Source organism: Penicillium longicatenatum (assembly GCF_028827895.1).
Source record: "Penicillium longicatenatum strain IBT 33135 chromosome Unknown contig_7_segment0_segment0, whole genome shotgun sequence".
Classification (NCBI taxonomy): Eukaryota; Fungi; Ascomycota; class Eurotiomycetes; order Eurotiales; family Aspergillaceae; genus Penicillium; species Penicillium longicatenatum.
The window spans coordinates 3204472-3219218 of NW_026643124.1; the positions used below are offsets into that span (position 1 = coordinate 3204472).

The following is a 14747-nucleotide window of genomic DNA, read 5'->3' on the forward strand; positions in this document are numbered from 1 at the left end:
GAATTAATGTTTTCTTTTTGTTTTCTTTTTTTCTTGTTTTTCTTTCGTTGGAAAAAAAAAAAAAAAAAAAAAAAAAAAACACAATGGATAGTCCATGGAGCTGGGAAGGAGGAGCTAGGGGGAGTAAGGAGTATAGACATACGGGTGGAGTCTGCCTGGGTTGGTTATCTTGGTTGATTTGATTGGTGTGTTTCCGGGCTTGGCTGCTCCACCTACGTAAGTACGTAGTGAATCGAACAATTTCCAGCTCAGCCCTGGGGTATGAAATAATTGGAGCAGCGCCAAAATTTGCGAGGCGGCCAACCGGCTCTCTCCAGTTAGAGTACATGCGCTTCTCCTTGTAGTTAGAATGGCCGCAGCGAAAATTGGTTTCCTGGTTTACGGGAGAAGCGAGAGTCGGTGATTCGGTTCCCTTATCGCGGGCCCCGGAGTACTTTAGCACGGTTTTCAAAGGAATTATTGATTATTAAACGGATTCTATTCCAAATTCACTCCAGTAGAGTTGATAAATAAGATTCTTCGTACCTCGTAGATATAACGATAGATATAGTAAAAGAGTCCAAAGTAAAACATATCTCATGCCAGGTATCAAAAAAAATCACCATCGCAGCACTTAAAAGCAGAGGATGAATGACACGAAAATAGAAATGGAAGGAGGAAAAAAACGCCAATCCTCTTCATTTGTATGAAACGGGAAAGTCGGGAATTAAAAGAAACAACATACCAGGGGGTAATCCATCAGAAGCGCCCAAAAGTAGCCCAAGTAGCCTGGTAAGCCAACCCACAGGAAACCCAAAACAAAAAGACAAGAATACAACACAAGTATGCGAAGTCACCGGGTTCTCGAGGTGAGGGGAATCGGGGATATAGAAAAGTCGTCACGGGCATCAATCGCACAGGATTCTCTCCCAAAGAAAAAACTCTACGCCGAGTTTCCTCTTAGCCTACTCCCAGAAAAGCCCAGTCAGTCCCCTCCGGTTGACTCAGAATCCGGGTAGGGTTTTTGTACGGGAAATTAGGATGGTATCCCACCATCATTGGCTGTCCCTCTGGTAGTTGATGGCCTTGGAACGGCGGCTGGTGGTATTCGGGTGGAAGATAGTTCGTGCGCGGGGTCGCATCATAGCGCTGCTGCATCATTTGAAGATACTGCTGGTGTTGCGGGTGTGGGTGCGCCTGCGGATGTGGGTGTTGTGGTGGCGCTTGCGGTGGAGCATGCGGCATGTTTATCGGGGACGTGACGGAAACATTCTGATTGACGATCGGATGCGCGCCATCGTGAACTGCATGTGGTACTGAGCCCATTTGGACGCTTGGAGGCGAGTAGAACTCGTGATTTGGCGTCGCCGAATTCGGGTAATAAGGCTGCTGAGCGAGTAGGTACTGGTCATTAGGGTTTGGGATCGAAACCGACACAGGAGGCTGGTGCTGATGATATGAATGCTCCGAGTTCGCATCTTCCGAGGATGGTCGAGTCATGGAGCCTGGAGGGTGAGAGCGGTGTTGATGTTTGGTCAGGGTGGTTTTGCGACAGAAACTATAGAAACAAGGTGAGCGTGTTGATGGGAGGTGACACGGATCTGAAAGCTCTTACCTCCGTTCGCAGGTCGGTTCCTGGCAGATATAAGGTCGCTTGCCAGTGTGGATCCTTCGATGACGAGCCAAACTCGAAGACTATTCCATAAGTTAGTCAAACGGGATACTCAGAGCTGAAGCTGGAAGTTGGGTCTGTTTACATCTGAGAAGGCTTTCTGGCAACCATCATGGTCACAAACATGCGGCTTTTCGCCTGTATGCGTTCTTGAATGCACGGTCAAGGCACTGCGCTGGATGAAGCTCTTGTTGCAATCTTTCACCGTACAATGATAAGGCCGCTCGTTGGTGTGTATGCGATAATGGCGACAGAGATCAGACTTGCGATTGAAGGACTAGAACATGTTAGTAATGGACTTTTGGCGACGATCCAACAAGTCAGGGGAATAGATAAAAAAAAAAAAAAATGAAAACAAAAAGTCCAGCTATTCATATCACATACCTTGCCACAATGCTCCCATGAGCAGTTAAAATCGCGCCCACCTGGAGCCATGTTGTCGATGATCGACTTTCACGGTTGCGGGGGTGGGAAGCGGGTCGCGGTATTAAGGTGGGATAAGGGAAGGGGAAACGGGGACAGAAGGGGAGAACGTCAGCGCATGCGACGCGCAAAGGGGAATCCGGGATAGTCCTGGTCAAGCCGGAAGAATCGAAGCCGGGATGCTAAGGCGAGCCCGGGGCATAATAGAGCTTTAATATAAAGACTCAGAATGAGGGGTGGGGCGGGGGTGGAAGAGTGGGCAAAGGGAAGTTGATAGGCGATTTCAAGGAAAAGAGGGGATCAAGGAAAGAAAAAGGGAGGGGAGACGTTCATTTACTATGAACCTTCAACGTTTGGGAGGAAGAGAAGCTGGGAAGGGAAATAACGGCGCGCGGGACCGTATAAGATGATTTTATTATTCATTTAGGCCATAGATGGTATTATTATGTTCTGATTACCGATTATTTAAAAATGGCGATTTTTGGGGAAAATTGGATTATTACATTTTATTTTACTGATTTTCCATTATTTTAATTTGGCATACAGTGTACATGTACTTCAAGGTGTACTTTGGTATCCATACAATGTAGATGTACCCCATACCCATGTATAAACACTCTGCTTTTGTTTCCATCTTGCTTATTCCATCGAGGTATTTATTTCCTCCATGGCCATGCAAGTACCAGGCACTACACTTGGAAGACCTGGAGTTTTTACCAGGTAACCTGATTACAGTATTACACCGAGCCCCGCCTGTCAAGGATTCCATTGTAAAAGGGGGTACCACCTGTCGGAACTGTGTAATATATACTAGTTAGAGTACAAGAGGGGCCAAATATTTTTAGCTGCTTCCGCTGATAGGTCCCCTGGCTCTGGCAAAGGTTAGGTTGGCAACCGAACCTAAGTACTTTGAAATTGCGATTGCCTTGGTAAAAAAAAAAAAAAAAAAAAAAAAAAAAAAAAAAAAGATTTCCCAAGGCGTAAACCCCACTGCCCCTAACACTCAACAAACCCGGTTCCAGGCCTCAAGACCCACTTCAATGGGAAACCCGGATGACAAGAGTGCTAGCCTAGTCGGGTGCGTGGGGATACGAGGTGGAGCATTACCCGTAATGTCTGTATTTCATTGAGAAATAAAGTTAGACAGCCTGAGGTTGGGGGATCTGAAACTGCGCCCCCTGATTCGTAATTCCCGACACTTTGGACGGCAATACGGAAAAAAAAGAACAAAGGCATGAAAAAAGAAAAGAATCTATGAGGAATCCCCAAAACCAAGTATAATGAGCAAGTGGGAGTGTTGGTAGTAATCCAACCCCGAGGGGAAGATCCCCATGTACGAGGTGGCCCGGTGAGCCAGAACAGGGCCTGGATCTGGGTTCCCCAGCTCTTTGTCCTATGTCAATCGATCCCTCTTACCCTCGGCCTACAGCGTTTACAGACCATCGATGTAGCTAAGACCAAATTATGTAACCCAATCCATCCAAATCTACAGCCTACATGACCCAAGACACTTGGGATGCGCCTAGAGAATTATGATATCATTGTCTCAGCATCTCGCGATTTTAGAATAAGCCACCCACCCATCAACCTCGGTGGCGCTCTGGACTATCAAAATCAAATTTAAGTCCATAACCCCTGCTCAGTAACCGCGCCCGAGCTTCTCCGTACCCAACTTTAATGACGATCGCAAAAGAAAATCAAAATTCCCGTATACCATCGAACTATGCAAATGCGGAGAGAGGGGCCTCGAAGCTCGGAGCCACATTCCCCCGTTAATATACTCCGCGTTGTACCCCGCTAGGAATGGATACCAAACGGTTGAAATTCCGGGAATATTACAGATATCATGTCCAGTGAAGATCGTCTCCAGCAAGGGATGATGGACATGACGCGGCGCGCTGGCTGCAGCTCAACACGGGAAACCTGGTTCGGGGACCGGTACCAGCTCTACTTTGGAGGTAGAAACGGTCCTGAGTCATTTAAGGTTAAAATGAGAATTGCAGCGGTGATTTTCCCCTCTGCTTAGACGCTGCGAGATAAAGTCCCCTATAATTAGTGAAGCGATCATATAGGATGATCTTCGTTGGGCCTGGTAATCCGGGGCACCAAGGCTGATACATAGAACGAAAGAACTCTAAACCAGAGCCTTGACAGCATCAATCGATCGGGCATTTTCAGAGGATAACCCTTCAGATCTGCCTAGTTTCCGGCACTAGTAGATGAGTGATTTAGTGTCTGATAGACTTTCCAAGTGCGATGTCATTTGCGAGACCCTATTTGTGGCAATCACATTATGCCTCCTTCACCGTCTCGACTAGTATACCCCCATGCTTGCGAATACTTGTTTTTTCTCTTCTATCTTTCGTTAGACACAGGTCGATCTCTTGCAAGATTTTCTTTTTCTTATCTTTGTTTTTTCCCGCGAACCTTTTCCAAGGTCAGGCAGAAATGCTCATGCAATTTCATGCAATGTTTAATCATATTTCCATTGGACTTAATTTCCTGACCGAGGTCGTGTCGGTGGCGACTCGGAAAGATGGATGTCGAATGTCGGGAAACGTGAACATTGCATATTTCACGAGACCGCGGTTGGCCTCGGTAAATCAATTTTAACGGTGTAACGGTCAACACCAACATTGTCAATCTACAAGATGTCCGGGATACTTCGGCCATATAGAAGCAGGGCTTTGTTCAACGTGGAGCTCCACCTGGCGCAATCTTATAGGGATCTAATGGATCTAGAAAGCCTAACACTGTAGTCCGCAGAAAGCGTCAGGCTACCCAAGGGGGACCGAGAGCAAACCCAAAGTCACAAATGTAATGAAGTTACTTCTCCGTGTCGGGCTAGGGCACCAAGGAGGTGTTTGGCGCTCAGGGGATCGGCAAGCCATGGATCTCTATTGATCGTTCGCGTCTTTTCTTGTCCTTCTTTTCCCTTAGCTTTGCCCCGCCGTGCCTGTGAGCGTCAAGTGGGATGTGATCTCCGTTGTGATCGTGACTGGTTTTCAGTTATCGACAATTCAATTCCCAGCCAATACCAATCGGAATAGTCTAGGCAATGCATATTGGCTATCTGCATCTGTAACAAGCATCACATTCTCGCCATCTGCCTCACTGCAAATATTGCCTCAATCGGAAAGAATCGTCCGGATAGTATCAACCTCAGCCATTCAGGTGAGCAAGTGGTTCTTGAGTTCATGTAATCCGTCCACAGGGGGGGGGGCACACCTACGTACATGCGACATGTTGCATGCTGCAAGAGTTATCTAAAAAGCCTGATGAATCCCAAAACACGCGACAAGTGGGCCTTTCCCTCCCTTTCTTTTCTTTTTCTTTTTTCTTTTTCTTGTACACATGTTAAACCCTTTCGGCTATTTTTGCTTTTTGCCCAGACTTCTGGGGGCTTTATTGGCATTCAAACTAATTACGGCCAAAAGTTCCGCCAATGATTGGCCCGAGCTTCAACATTTGATCTATCTATACGAGTTGAAGTCTATCAAATCAAGTTTGGAGGACCGCCCTGGGTTCTTCATTCGGCTACTCTTGGGACAAATTGCCCGCGTTATCATCATGCTCGGTTACTGGCGAGCCCAGGAACCGGTTCATCGGATCGGATGTGTCGGGTGAATTCTTTTATTCGCTATGGAAGTATTCTCCAGGACCCAAGATAAGAGCACCCGTTTCAATTAACCAGGCTCGGCTTCTGCGGGTATTCTATCTACCATACCGGGGGATGGTGTTCAGGTATACCCGGTGCCATCACATCGGAGACGCGTTAAAAACCCCTTTTGTGACGAAAGCTGCATGGAACTTTTGTATTGTATTTCTTTTTTAACTCTGCCATCGTCGCCACCGTTTCGAGCTTCAAGATACCCCGCATTTTAAAGGGACAAATGATGCAATGGAGCAACGTAGACGGCTCGATGGGTGAAGGTGGAGATCGAGTCCATGGCCGTGCACCATATACCCGCAATGCTTAACTTCACTGCCACGTGAAACGGTTACAGCATCATAGAATCTTCCTCTGAAGGAGAAAGTGAACCCGAAAGGCAATAAGATGAGTCAAGTGATGATTCCCAAGAACAGTTTAGATTGGACTGGATTCAACGTCTCTTCCAACCACAGTCGTCATAATTCTGAGCATCTCGTATCTGACTAGCTGGTCACATTGTACAATGCAAGCACACATGTGCAAATAGCAAGCATACCCACTGAAAATAATTTTGCCAGCCACTCAAGCGGCTCTTCTGCTGATTGCAAAGAGTCGGTCAGGAGCACAGTGTCCCATCAGAAGCGAGGCCCGAATCAGGTGCGCCGGCGCCATTTAGCGTGATACGGAAAGTCTCCGGTCAGATCAGCTTCGAGAGCTTTGGGGCTGAAATAAACAAGATGAGAAGGGAAAATCATCCAAAATTAAATAGAACGAGCAAATGAAAATGCAGAATTCCAGATATCAAACTTGATTCGAACAATGAAACGTATCTCTTCCAATCGAAATACTCCCTAAGATAGTACTTCCTATCAGCGCCAACGCTTACGCGAACAAAAAAAACACACTAAAAGAAAACAAAAAGTAGCAGGGAAGCAGAAAAGGACGCCACTGACGACCCTGAAATCCAAAATCCCCCTTTCCCCCTTGTCAAACCCCTTACTGCCGCCGAGAGCGTTTTGCCGCAACAGTCAACATCTCCGCGATCTCACCGATCATGTTTCCAGAAAACCCAAAAAAGCGGGCTAGAGGGACCTCTGATCGGCGCCAAGATTCCAATGTAAGAATCCCGATATTCCCTAATCCCGTCGATAAGGCTATTGGTAGTGGCCAGCAGGGGGAAAATACTTCCTGTGCAACCAGCATCTACCACATCGCGCCAAGAAGAAGCTGGAGGACTTGCATGTAGAAATTTGGCAAATCCTTCAGCAAGTCATGCGCCGAAGTTTGATCTCGCCTGGGGCTGAGACTCGCTTGGCCTCGGGGCTCGGCTCCCTTGCGTCCAGGGCCAGTCATCTGATTTTGCAAAATGTACAGTAATCGGAGGAATATCGACTCCGATAATGCCGGGGATTATTGTGATCTGTAAGCATCCGGTGAGCAACGGTGTGAGATACTTCTCTGAGACGCTACGGTGACGTTGTTATGGCACATTTCCCGTGGCTGCAATGTCGGCTCGGCAGTCGGGTAAGCATGCACGCCTCAGTTTCAAGTGGAATGTGGTGGCGGGGGACTGGAGACGGCATCACACCATGCCACATGCGCTGTGGGTACTTCGTGCCATTATTTGACGGGAAATGTCTCTTCTAGGTAGCATATGCGAATGTGAGACAGTACTGTATGCGCCGTTGTATGTAGAGATCAAGGGGCGGGATTGTTCGCCTTCATGTTATCTTCGGACTCTTTTGATTTTATTTCTTTATTTTTTAAACTAGAAGTAGAGTTACCTTGGATGGCGAGATGCTACTTGAGACCCTACGAGCGAAACATCCTTGATTGATAACCATGGTGCTTCCTGATATGATCAAGCCATCGGCTCATCTTGAGTGAGCAATTCCCGGGTTTATTGTGATCTCTCCCTGGCCATAGGATTCAAGCGGGATCTAGCGTGATTTCGACACGGAACGCCGGTTCCAGTGACGATGAACGGTGGCTTGCATAAGCCATTGCGCCTTCGTGTATGGTTGTCTGGAAATATTCAATCACGGCATGAATGTCTTGCATGCAAAGAGGAAAATGAAAAATGGAACATGAAATTGGAAATGGAAATGAAAAATACTGAGAATCCTTCAAGGTTAAACTGTAAGACACCGGGTTTCGAACAAATGGAAAAATGGCCAATGCAATGCATTTGTAATCTATACTTCCAAAGGGAATCTGAAATGCATGAACTATCTCCAAAGACCTTACCAACTTGTCAAGCCTCGCTCCCGATCAAATCCAGCCCTCAACTGCTGGGCAGGTTTTAACACCTTACCCTGCAAAACAGTATATCGAATGATATTCTCACATTCCTCTGGCCGGACCCGAGCGAGCCAGATACCTTGCGCAGCGCCTTCCTGTTCACCATTTTCGGCCTCCGCGCCCTCGGTCTTATACCAGCCAAAGTTTCGGCGTCGGTATACAATAACATTGGCAGAGTACTTGTGTCCACCGACATGGCTAATGAAATAGATTCCCACACCACCGGGGCGTGTATCGTCCATGTCGCGGTATAGTCCCAAGGGCCGCAAGTGTCTCTCGAATTCGCGGCGAAGCAGTGGCGCAGATTGTCCACAGCGGGCGTCACGGGTGCGCTGCGAACAAAGTAGAATAACGGCGGCGTGAGGGCACTGGTGGGAGCGAAGAGGGGTGGTAATGGATGTGTTGGAGGGGTGGGGGATGGACTCGGATGGCTGCTGTTCAGAGCTGTCGTGTTGGTCTGCAGATGCTGTGGAAACCGCACCGAGCGGTGTTGTAGTTGTTGGGGAGTTGTTCAGGAATTGTGTGATCAGATCTGGGGCCAGCTGCGGTGTGACATTTTCGACAATGGTGAAGCTGGGCAGTATGAGGACGTTTGTGGGCTGCTTTCCTTCTTCGTGCATATGGTATTCATCTGGGACGGGCATGTTGGATGCGGAGAGCTTGAGGCGCTGTAATTTAAAAAAAAGGTGAGTACTCTTGAGTATGTAAAGAAGTTTTTGGAGTGCATTCTTACACCATTGCTCGGCTCAATACCTCCCTTCTCAATTGCTTCCATGACACTGCCTGTCTCGTCTGCAACATCGCGTACCCAGTCCGACTTTCCGGTGGCCACAAGCATGTGTGTTGCCCACCCTTTCACCTGGCCGTATAGCTCGTCCTCCATGTCGACGTCGAATTTGGCGGGGTACTTGACGGTACATGTTGCGCAATCGTGCAAGCAGTCCTCGCCGTCAACAGCCGGGTCAGCCTTGGAGAACAGCTTATCTGACTCCGAGATGGTTCGGAATCCCTCAGCAGCAAGGGCATTGTCACCGACAGCATCGGTGGTAGCATCTGTCTTAGAAGAAGCGAGAGAGACGTTGGAGGAGTTGAAGAGCGAGGATGTGCCTCGGCGGAAGAGATGCATGTTGGCGGGTTATGGTGAATCCTCTCTGGTGGATATGACTTTCTAGAAGATCTAAGAGAAGCGATTGACTGGTATCAGCCTGTTCTTTTTCTCTCTTCTATGACGCGTAATCCCAAAATTGAAGTGATCTTATCAATCATTTTGCATTCCTGCCAAGAAGCTCGGCATTACTTATGCATGACTAAGCCCCCACTGTTGCCGAATGGGTATTTTAATCCGATCTATAACTAATGTACATCCTCTGATGGGTAGAAGCGAAATGAAAGTGGAGGTGGAGGTGGAGGTGGGCCTCTAATTCAAACGTCCCTACGACCAGCATAGGTGATTGTATACGGCAAATTGCCCCGATCCTGTGGCTGCGACAGCCGAATCACACTTCCTCCAGAACTACCGGATTGGCCGGAGGGCAAACGTCGCAGTGATCGAGTCGACGGGGTGCGGAGTCCCCGCCCCAGATAAGACCCGCTCTCCTGTGACATGCCCGAGAATGGACTCTGCACCCCTGGCGCAGTATCGTATCCCGATTGGGTCTCCCAGGTCGATGTATTAGACGGCCGAAGGCTGTTGGTCCGTATTGATGTGAATGTACCGTCGTAACCGTAATGGTCCACAGTATCCGTCTCCCCCTCCTCATCCGATGGCCCGATGATGGACTCGCTATCTGCACGGCGATAGCTCGCGCTGTCGCGTATGTCCTCCACGATAGGAGATGCAAGGGACGTCATGCCTCTGAGGATCTCCGCAAACAAGTGCATCAAGTCGCGAAACTCGGACTCGTGGAGCTGGTGGGACGAAAAACGGGCCCGTTCGTAGAGCGCAAGAAATTCCGGGCCGAGTTCTGGTGGTTCAATAGCTCCCAAGGACGTGAGATGGCGGATATATTGACGTAGTCCCATGGATGCTGGTCGCCGGAGCACTTCCACTACACGCATATCTGGTAAATATTGGGGGTCCAGGTCGTCGACTGGGCCAAAGGCATCCGATGCAGCAAAGAGAGGATCGGAAGGTGCCAGTGATACTGCTTTTGCCTCGATCAGGTTGGGCAATTCCTGAATAACTGTTCGGTATGGCAAATCTGGCAGATCGGGTGAAGCTGGCGAAGACCAGCCGGGGTGCTCCACGCGACCCCATGGCGGCCGTTCGGGGTCGATCAAAAGAGGTTCGTAGTTCTGAAAGCTCTCCGCTTCTCCTGAGGTATCTCGCGGTCGAGCTTGGTATGAGACAACTGCACTACGAGCAAGTCCCTCTTTCACCATACGGCGGACGCTCTTGCTGACGTCGTCCTTCTCCACGGGGATCCATGCTTTCGGGATACCAGCTAAGGTACTCCTGTTGGTGTATATTCGAGTCGAGTAGATAAGGACGGCCAGGATAAATGTAATGACATAGGCGCCGGTTATGAAGAAGATATCAGTGAGTTGTTGGGTCTCATAGCATTGGTAGATGGCGTCGACCGGGGTGAGGAGTATCAGACAGAAAAGAATGAGGGCGAAAAAGAAGAAGAAGCTTGTGTTGAGAATGCGCTCCAGTTTCGGGGTCATGGCTAACTGCGCATTTTGTGCGCAGTGCACGGCATTTGGTGGCAAGATGAGCTGGTCGTAGCTTAACTGGATTGAATCGCGTCTTGATTATCGGATTAATGGACATCACGTGCATCAAGTCGTATCACAACATTAAACAAATGATGCGACATTTACTTCCAGTGGAATTTTTTATTAAAGAGCTTTCTCTAGTTGATTGAAAATCGAAAGTTTCCAGCCCACCAATAGCTACCGTTCTTGAACTGGTTCGCATTGATCTAATTGCGCGTAGATATATGAGTTCAATCACATGACACTGTTCTGCCGCGAACCATCGCGTCTATCTCGAATCCACCAAATCTATACAATCCCGGCAAAAAAGGAAAAGAATGAGTGAGACCAAGGCCTCCCATAGCCCGGAAGACACCTATGTCCTGGTAACAGGCGCAAACAGGTACAATTGACCCCCAAAAACCCTACAAACCTATTCCACCACAATCCTTTTAAATGACAAAAAAAAAAAAAGGGACAATCGACTAACTATACCTTTCTTGTCAGTGGCCTAGGGTACTCGATTTGCCGTCGCCTCGCCAATGAGTTCCTTAAAACTCGTCCACAATCTTCATGCCTAAACATCATCTTCACAACCCGCAGCGCTCGCAAAGCACAAGACACAACCCGCCGCCTCGAAGCCGATCTCCGCAAAATTGCCCCATCCCCCGCGGACTTTTCGCGCGTACGCTTCCTCCCCGAGAGTGTCGATCTGGGCTCCCTTGTTTCCGTCCGCGCCTGCTCCCGCAGACTCAATTCCACCTTCCCTAAACTCGATGCCATCATCCTGAACGCTGGAATTGGCGGTTGGTCCGGTATCGACTGGCTCGCCGCGGTTTGGGGTGTCTGCACCGACCTCCTATACCAAGTGACATGGCCCACCTATAAGGTCGCGCCCGTGGGCGTGTTGACGGAAAAACAGATATCGAGCAAGGAGCCTCAGGAACCCGCGCTGGGCTCGGTGTTCTGCGCCAATGTCTTTGGGCATTACATGCTTGCGCATAATGTGGCGCCGCTGCTGAAGCGCGCAAAGGCGCCAGACGGGCCTGGGCGTGTGATTTGGGTGAGTAGCATTGAGGGGACGGTGAAGTTCTTTGATATGCAGGATATTCAGGGATTGCGCAACACAACACCTTATGAGTCGTCTAAGGCGCTTACGGATGTATTGGCTTTGACTTCTGATTTGCCTAGTACGGCACCGTGGGCGGTGGATAGTTACTTTGGCTCTGATGATGCCGACAAAGAAAAGTCCGGTATGCCTACGATACATGTCGCTCACCCTGGTATCTGTGCTACAGCTATTGTCCCGCTTCCCCTGCCCCTTATCTGGGCCATGGTGATCACGTTTTGGGTGGCGCGCATGCTGGGATCTCCTTGGCACACCATGTCTACCTACCTTGGCGCCAACTCTCCTGTTTTCCTTGCTCTGTCGTCTAAAGCTGAGCTTGATGCTGCCGAGGAACCGTACCGCCGGGCTGGTGGTGGAAAACCGAAATGGGGCTCTTCTGCCTCGAGATGTGGAGCTGGAAATGTAATCTGCACAGAAACCGATGGCTGGGGATATGGTGGAGTTGTTGGAGCTCCTGTTGTTGAGGCTGATCGACAAAGACTCAGAAAGCGAGGCGCTGTCGATCTTACTGCGGAGCAGAGAGAGAAATTTGAGCAGCTGGGGCGTCAGTGCTGGAAGGAGATGGAGGAGTTGAGGATCAAGTGGGATGCGATCTTGGATGAGGCTGAGAAGACGCAGAATGATCAGTGAGCAAGAGGACATACACTGTTACTTTATTACCTCTGATGTTCATCTGTCTTGTATACTTCTTTGTGCATTCAGTCCGTGGTACTTCAAATGAGGGTTCCTAAGGGCCGGCATAATGTGTTAATATCTAATCTCATATACGTCAATCTCTATAGATAGCTTCAAATGTTAAATAAAAATGATATGGAAATGTGGTACTTCCCAGGCTGGCGATTTTATACTCTTAGTACCACCCAGAGCGAATACATCCTAAAATATAGCTATGAGGCCTTGAAGGGAGAGAACTTCCTTCGGTTTCGCACAGGTTTACTAAAGTCAATTGAATTGCATCTTTGTAATTCCGCCTCCCATTATTTACATCAACTGTACCCGCCCCACGCCCATGATATCATTAAAACAGATATTGCATGATTTATTTGCCCGCAAAATCAAAATGGCAGAAGCGCAAAGAGAGCAAGACTGCAATTGTAGACTTTTAATGCCCACAAACATCACAAAAAAAAACAAGAGAAGAGACTAAAAAGTGGTAATTGTTGCAAAAAGGGCCGCTGGTCGTGTATTATCCAGCCATCTAGGTTTGGAATACATCGAATCTCGGGACGAAGGGTAAGAAAGCAGCGCGAGCACATAGCGGGGCGGTGGCACCGTCGTGGGTGACAGGCAAGAAAACTGGGACCGAAGGGGATCAAGACAAGAGAAGAGAAGATCACGAAGAAAACGACTCCGGTTCCATGCATCAAGACGGTGAGGAAAGGTATCGGGGAGAGAAAAGGTGAAAAAAGGACGTATCGACATGAGGAAGGAGGATTACATGATAATGGCGGGAACTAATACGCAGATGTTAGCTTTGAACCTAATCTCAATTGATTCGGGATAGCAAACGTACCATCAATGTTTTGCTTGATGCTCTTGTGGGGGAGAATAGAGCCACCGTTGACATACACCTCATCGGCGATGCTGACGTCGTCTCCCAGAACTGTTACGTTCTCCAGGCGAGCCCAGCGGCCAACGGAGCTGTTCCACCCAACAATGGTGGATTTGATCCAAGCGTGGTCCTTGACCTTGCTGTTCTCCATCACAACGCAACGTTGCAGACGGACACCATCGCCAATGACAACGTTGGGGCCAATCACTACGTTAGGTCCAATGCGGCAGTTGTTTCCAATCTTTGCGGAAGGGTCAACCATGACATTGCCGCCGTGCACATATGGCTCGGAGGTGGAGACCAGCTTCTTGGGGTCGCGCTTAGACAGGGAGGAGAGGTACAGACAGGTACCAGTGAGGAAGTCCTTAGGCTGACCAACATCCATCCAGAAGCTCTCGAGATCAAAGGAGTGGAGCAAACCATCCTTGACGATGGCAGGGAAGGTCTCTTGCTCGATGGAGGTGGGGCGCAGCTCAATGCGCTTGAGAACGCTGGGGTTCAGAATGTAGATACCGGCGTTGATACGATTACCGACGAACTCGACGGGCTTCTCGACGAAACGATCAATGCGCGAAGGGTGATTAGGCTTGTGAACCACGACACCGTACTTGGAAGGCTCATCAACCTTGGTGACAACAATGGTACCTTCGTCACCGTGTTTCTTGTGGAACTCTGCGAGCTCTCTGAAGGGGTAGTCACAGATAACATCTGAGTTCAGCACGAAGAAAGGCGAGTCATCCTTGCCCAGAATACTCTCCGCCAGCTTGAGCGGGCCAGCCGTGCCCAGTGGCTCGGTCTCGACGGAGAATTCGATGTTGACACCGTATTGCTCCTCGTACTTCTTCAGGGCGGCGACCATAACATCGGGGCGGTAGTTCACGGCCAAGACAATATCGGTAACACCTGCAGCAGCCAAGCTCTCGACCTGGTGCAAGATCATGGGCCGGTTGCCGAACTCGACCAGCGGCTTCGGGAGGGTAAGAGTCTAGGCGGAAGCAAACAAATTAGCCAATGTGTCGAGGGCACAGTCCCACCAATCCTCTCCTCGTAGAGCATTGGGTTGAATCAATTGCATGGTGGGACGATTGACGACTACTTACCAAAGGACGCAGACGGGTGCCGAAGCCTCCGACAAGAATGAGAGCTGCGGGCGAATTAGTGACGGGATGAGGGGTGGTATGGAGGGGCATAACATACCCTTCATTGTGGGGTAAGTAGTTAAGGTGAAAACACGATTAGATCAAAGAAGAAGCCGTTGATATTCAATCAACAGCAAAAACAAGCCAAGAGGGTTTAACACGAAGGGGAGAAGGACATTATTTAGGGAACACCTGGCCGTTGA

The 14747-nt window shown here is 49.0% G+C and overlaps 5 protein-coding genes across 5 annotated transcripts; 1 reads left to right on the forward strand and 4 right to left on the reverse strand.

Annotated features, from left to right (window-relative positions):
* Positions 1-939: 939 nt before the first annotated feature.
* N7484_011452 (putative C2H2 finger domain protein) lies at positions 940-2086 on the reverse strand (the record flags this gene model as incomplete). The annotated part of the gene is made up of 4 exons (XM_057121839.1): positions 940-1537; positions 1595-1674; positions 1737-1928; positions 2036-2086. 4 exons carry the CDS (start codon positions 2084-2086, stop codon positions 940-942), a joined length of 921 nt encoding a protein of 306 aa, XP_056967593.1.
* A 5883-nt stretch (positions 2087-7969) lies between these two features.
* N7484_011453 (sucrase/ferredoxin-like domain-containing protein) lies at positions 7970-9153 on the reverse strand (the record flags this gene model as incomplete). The annotated part of the gene is made up of 2 exons (XM_057121840.1): positions 7970-8695; positions 8761-9153. The coding sequence occupies 2 exons, from the start codon at positions 9151-9153 to the stop codon at positions 7970-7972; spliced, it is 1119 nt and encodes a 372-aa protein (XP_056967594.1).
* A 296-nt stretch (positions 9154-9449) lies between these two features.
* Positions 9450-10694, reverse strand: N7484_011454 (DUF4129 domain-containing protein; the record flags this gene model as incomplete). Its single annotated transcript, XM_057121841.1, has 1 exon — positions 9450-10694. The coding sequence occupies one exon, from the start codon at positions 10692-10694 to the stop codon at positions 9450-9452; it is 1245 nt and encodes a 414-aa protein (XP_056967595.1).
* Positions 10695-11062: 368 nt separating this feature from the next.
* N7484_011455 (3-keto-steroid reductase) lies at positions 11063-12483 on the forward strand (the record flags this gene model as incomplete). The annotated part of the gene is made up of 2 exons (XM_057121842.1): positions 11063-11127; positions 11232-12483. 2 exons carry the CDS (start codon positions 11063-11065, stop codon positions 12481-12483), a joined length of 1317 nt encoding a protein of 438 aa, XP_056967596.1.
* Positions 12484-13287: 804 nt separating this feature from the next.
* On the reverse strand, positions 13288-14609 carry N7484_011456 (mannose-1-phosphate guanyltransferase; the record flags this gene model as incomplete). Its single annotated transcript, XM_057121843.1, has 4 exons — positions 13288-13307; positions 13367-14390; positions 14506-14549; positions 14603-14609. The coding sequence occupies 4 exons, from the start codon at positions 14607-14609 to the stop codon at positions 13288-13290; spliced, it is 1095 nt and encodes a 364-aa protein (XP_056967597.1).
* Between the last annotated feature and the right edge of the window lie 138 nt (positions 14610-14747).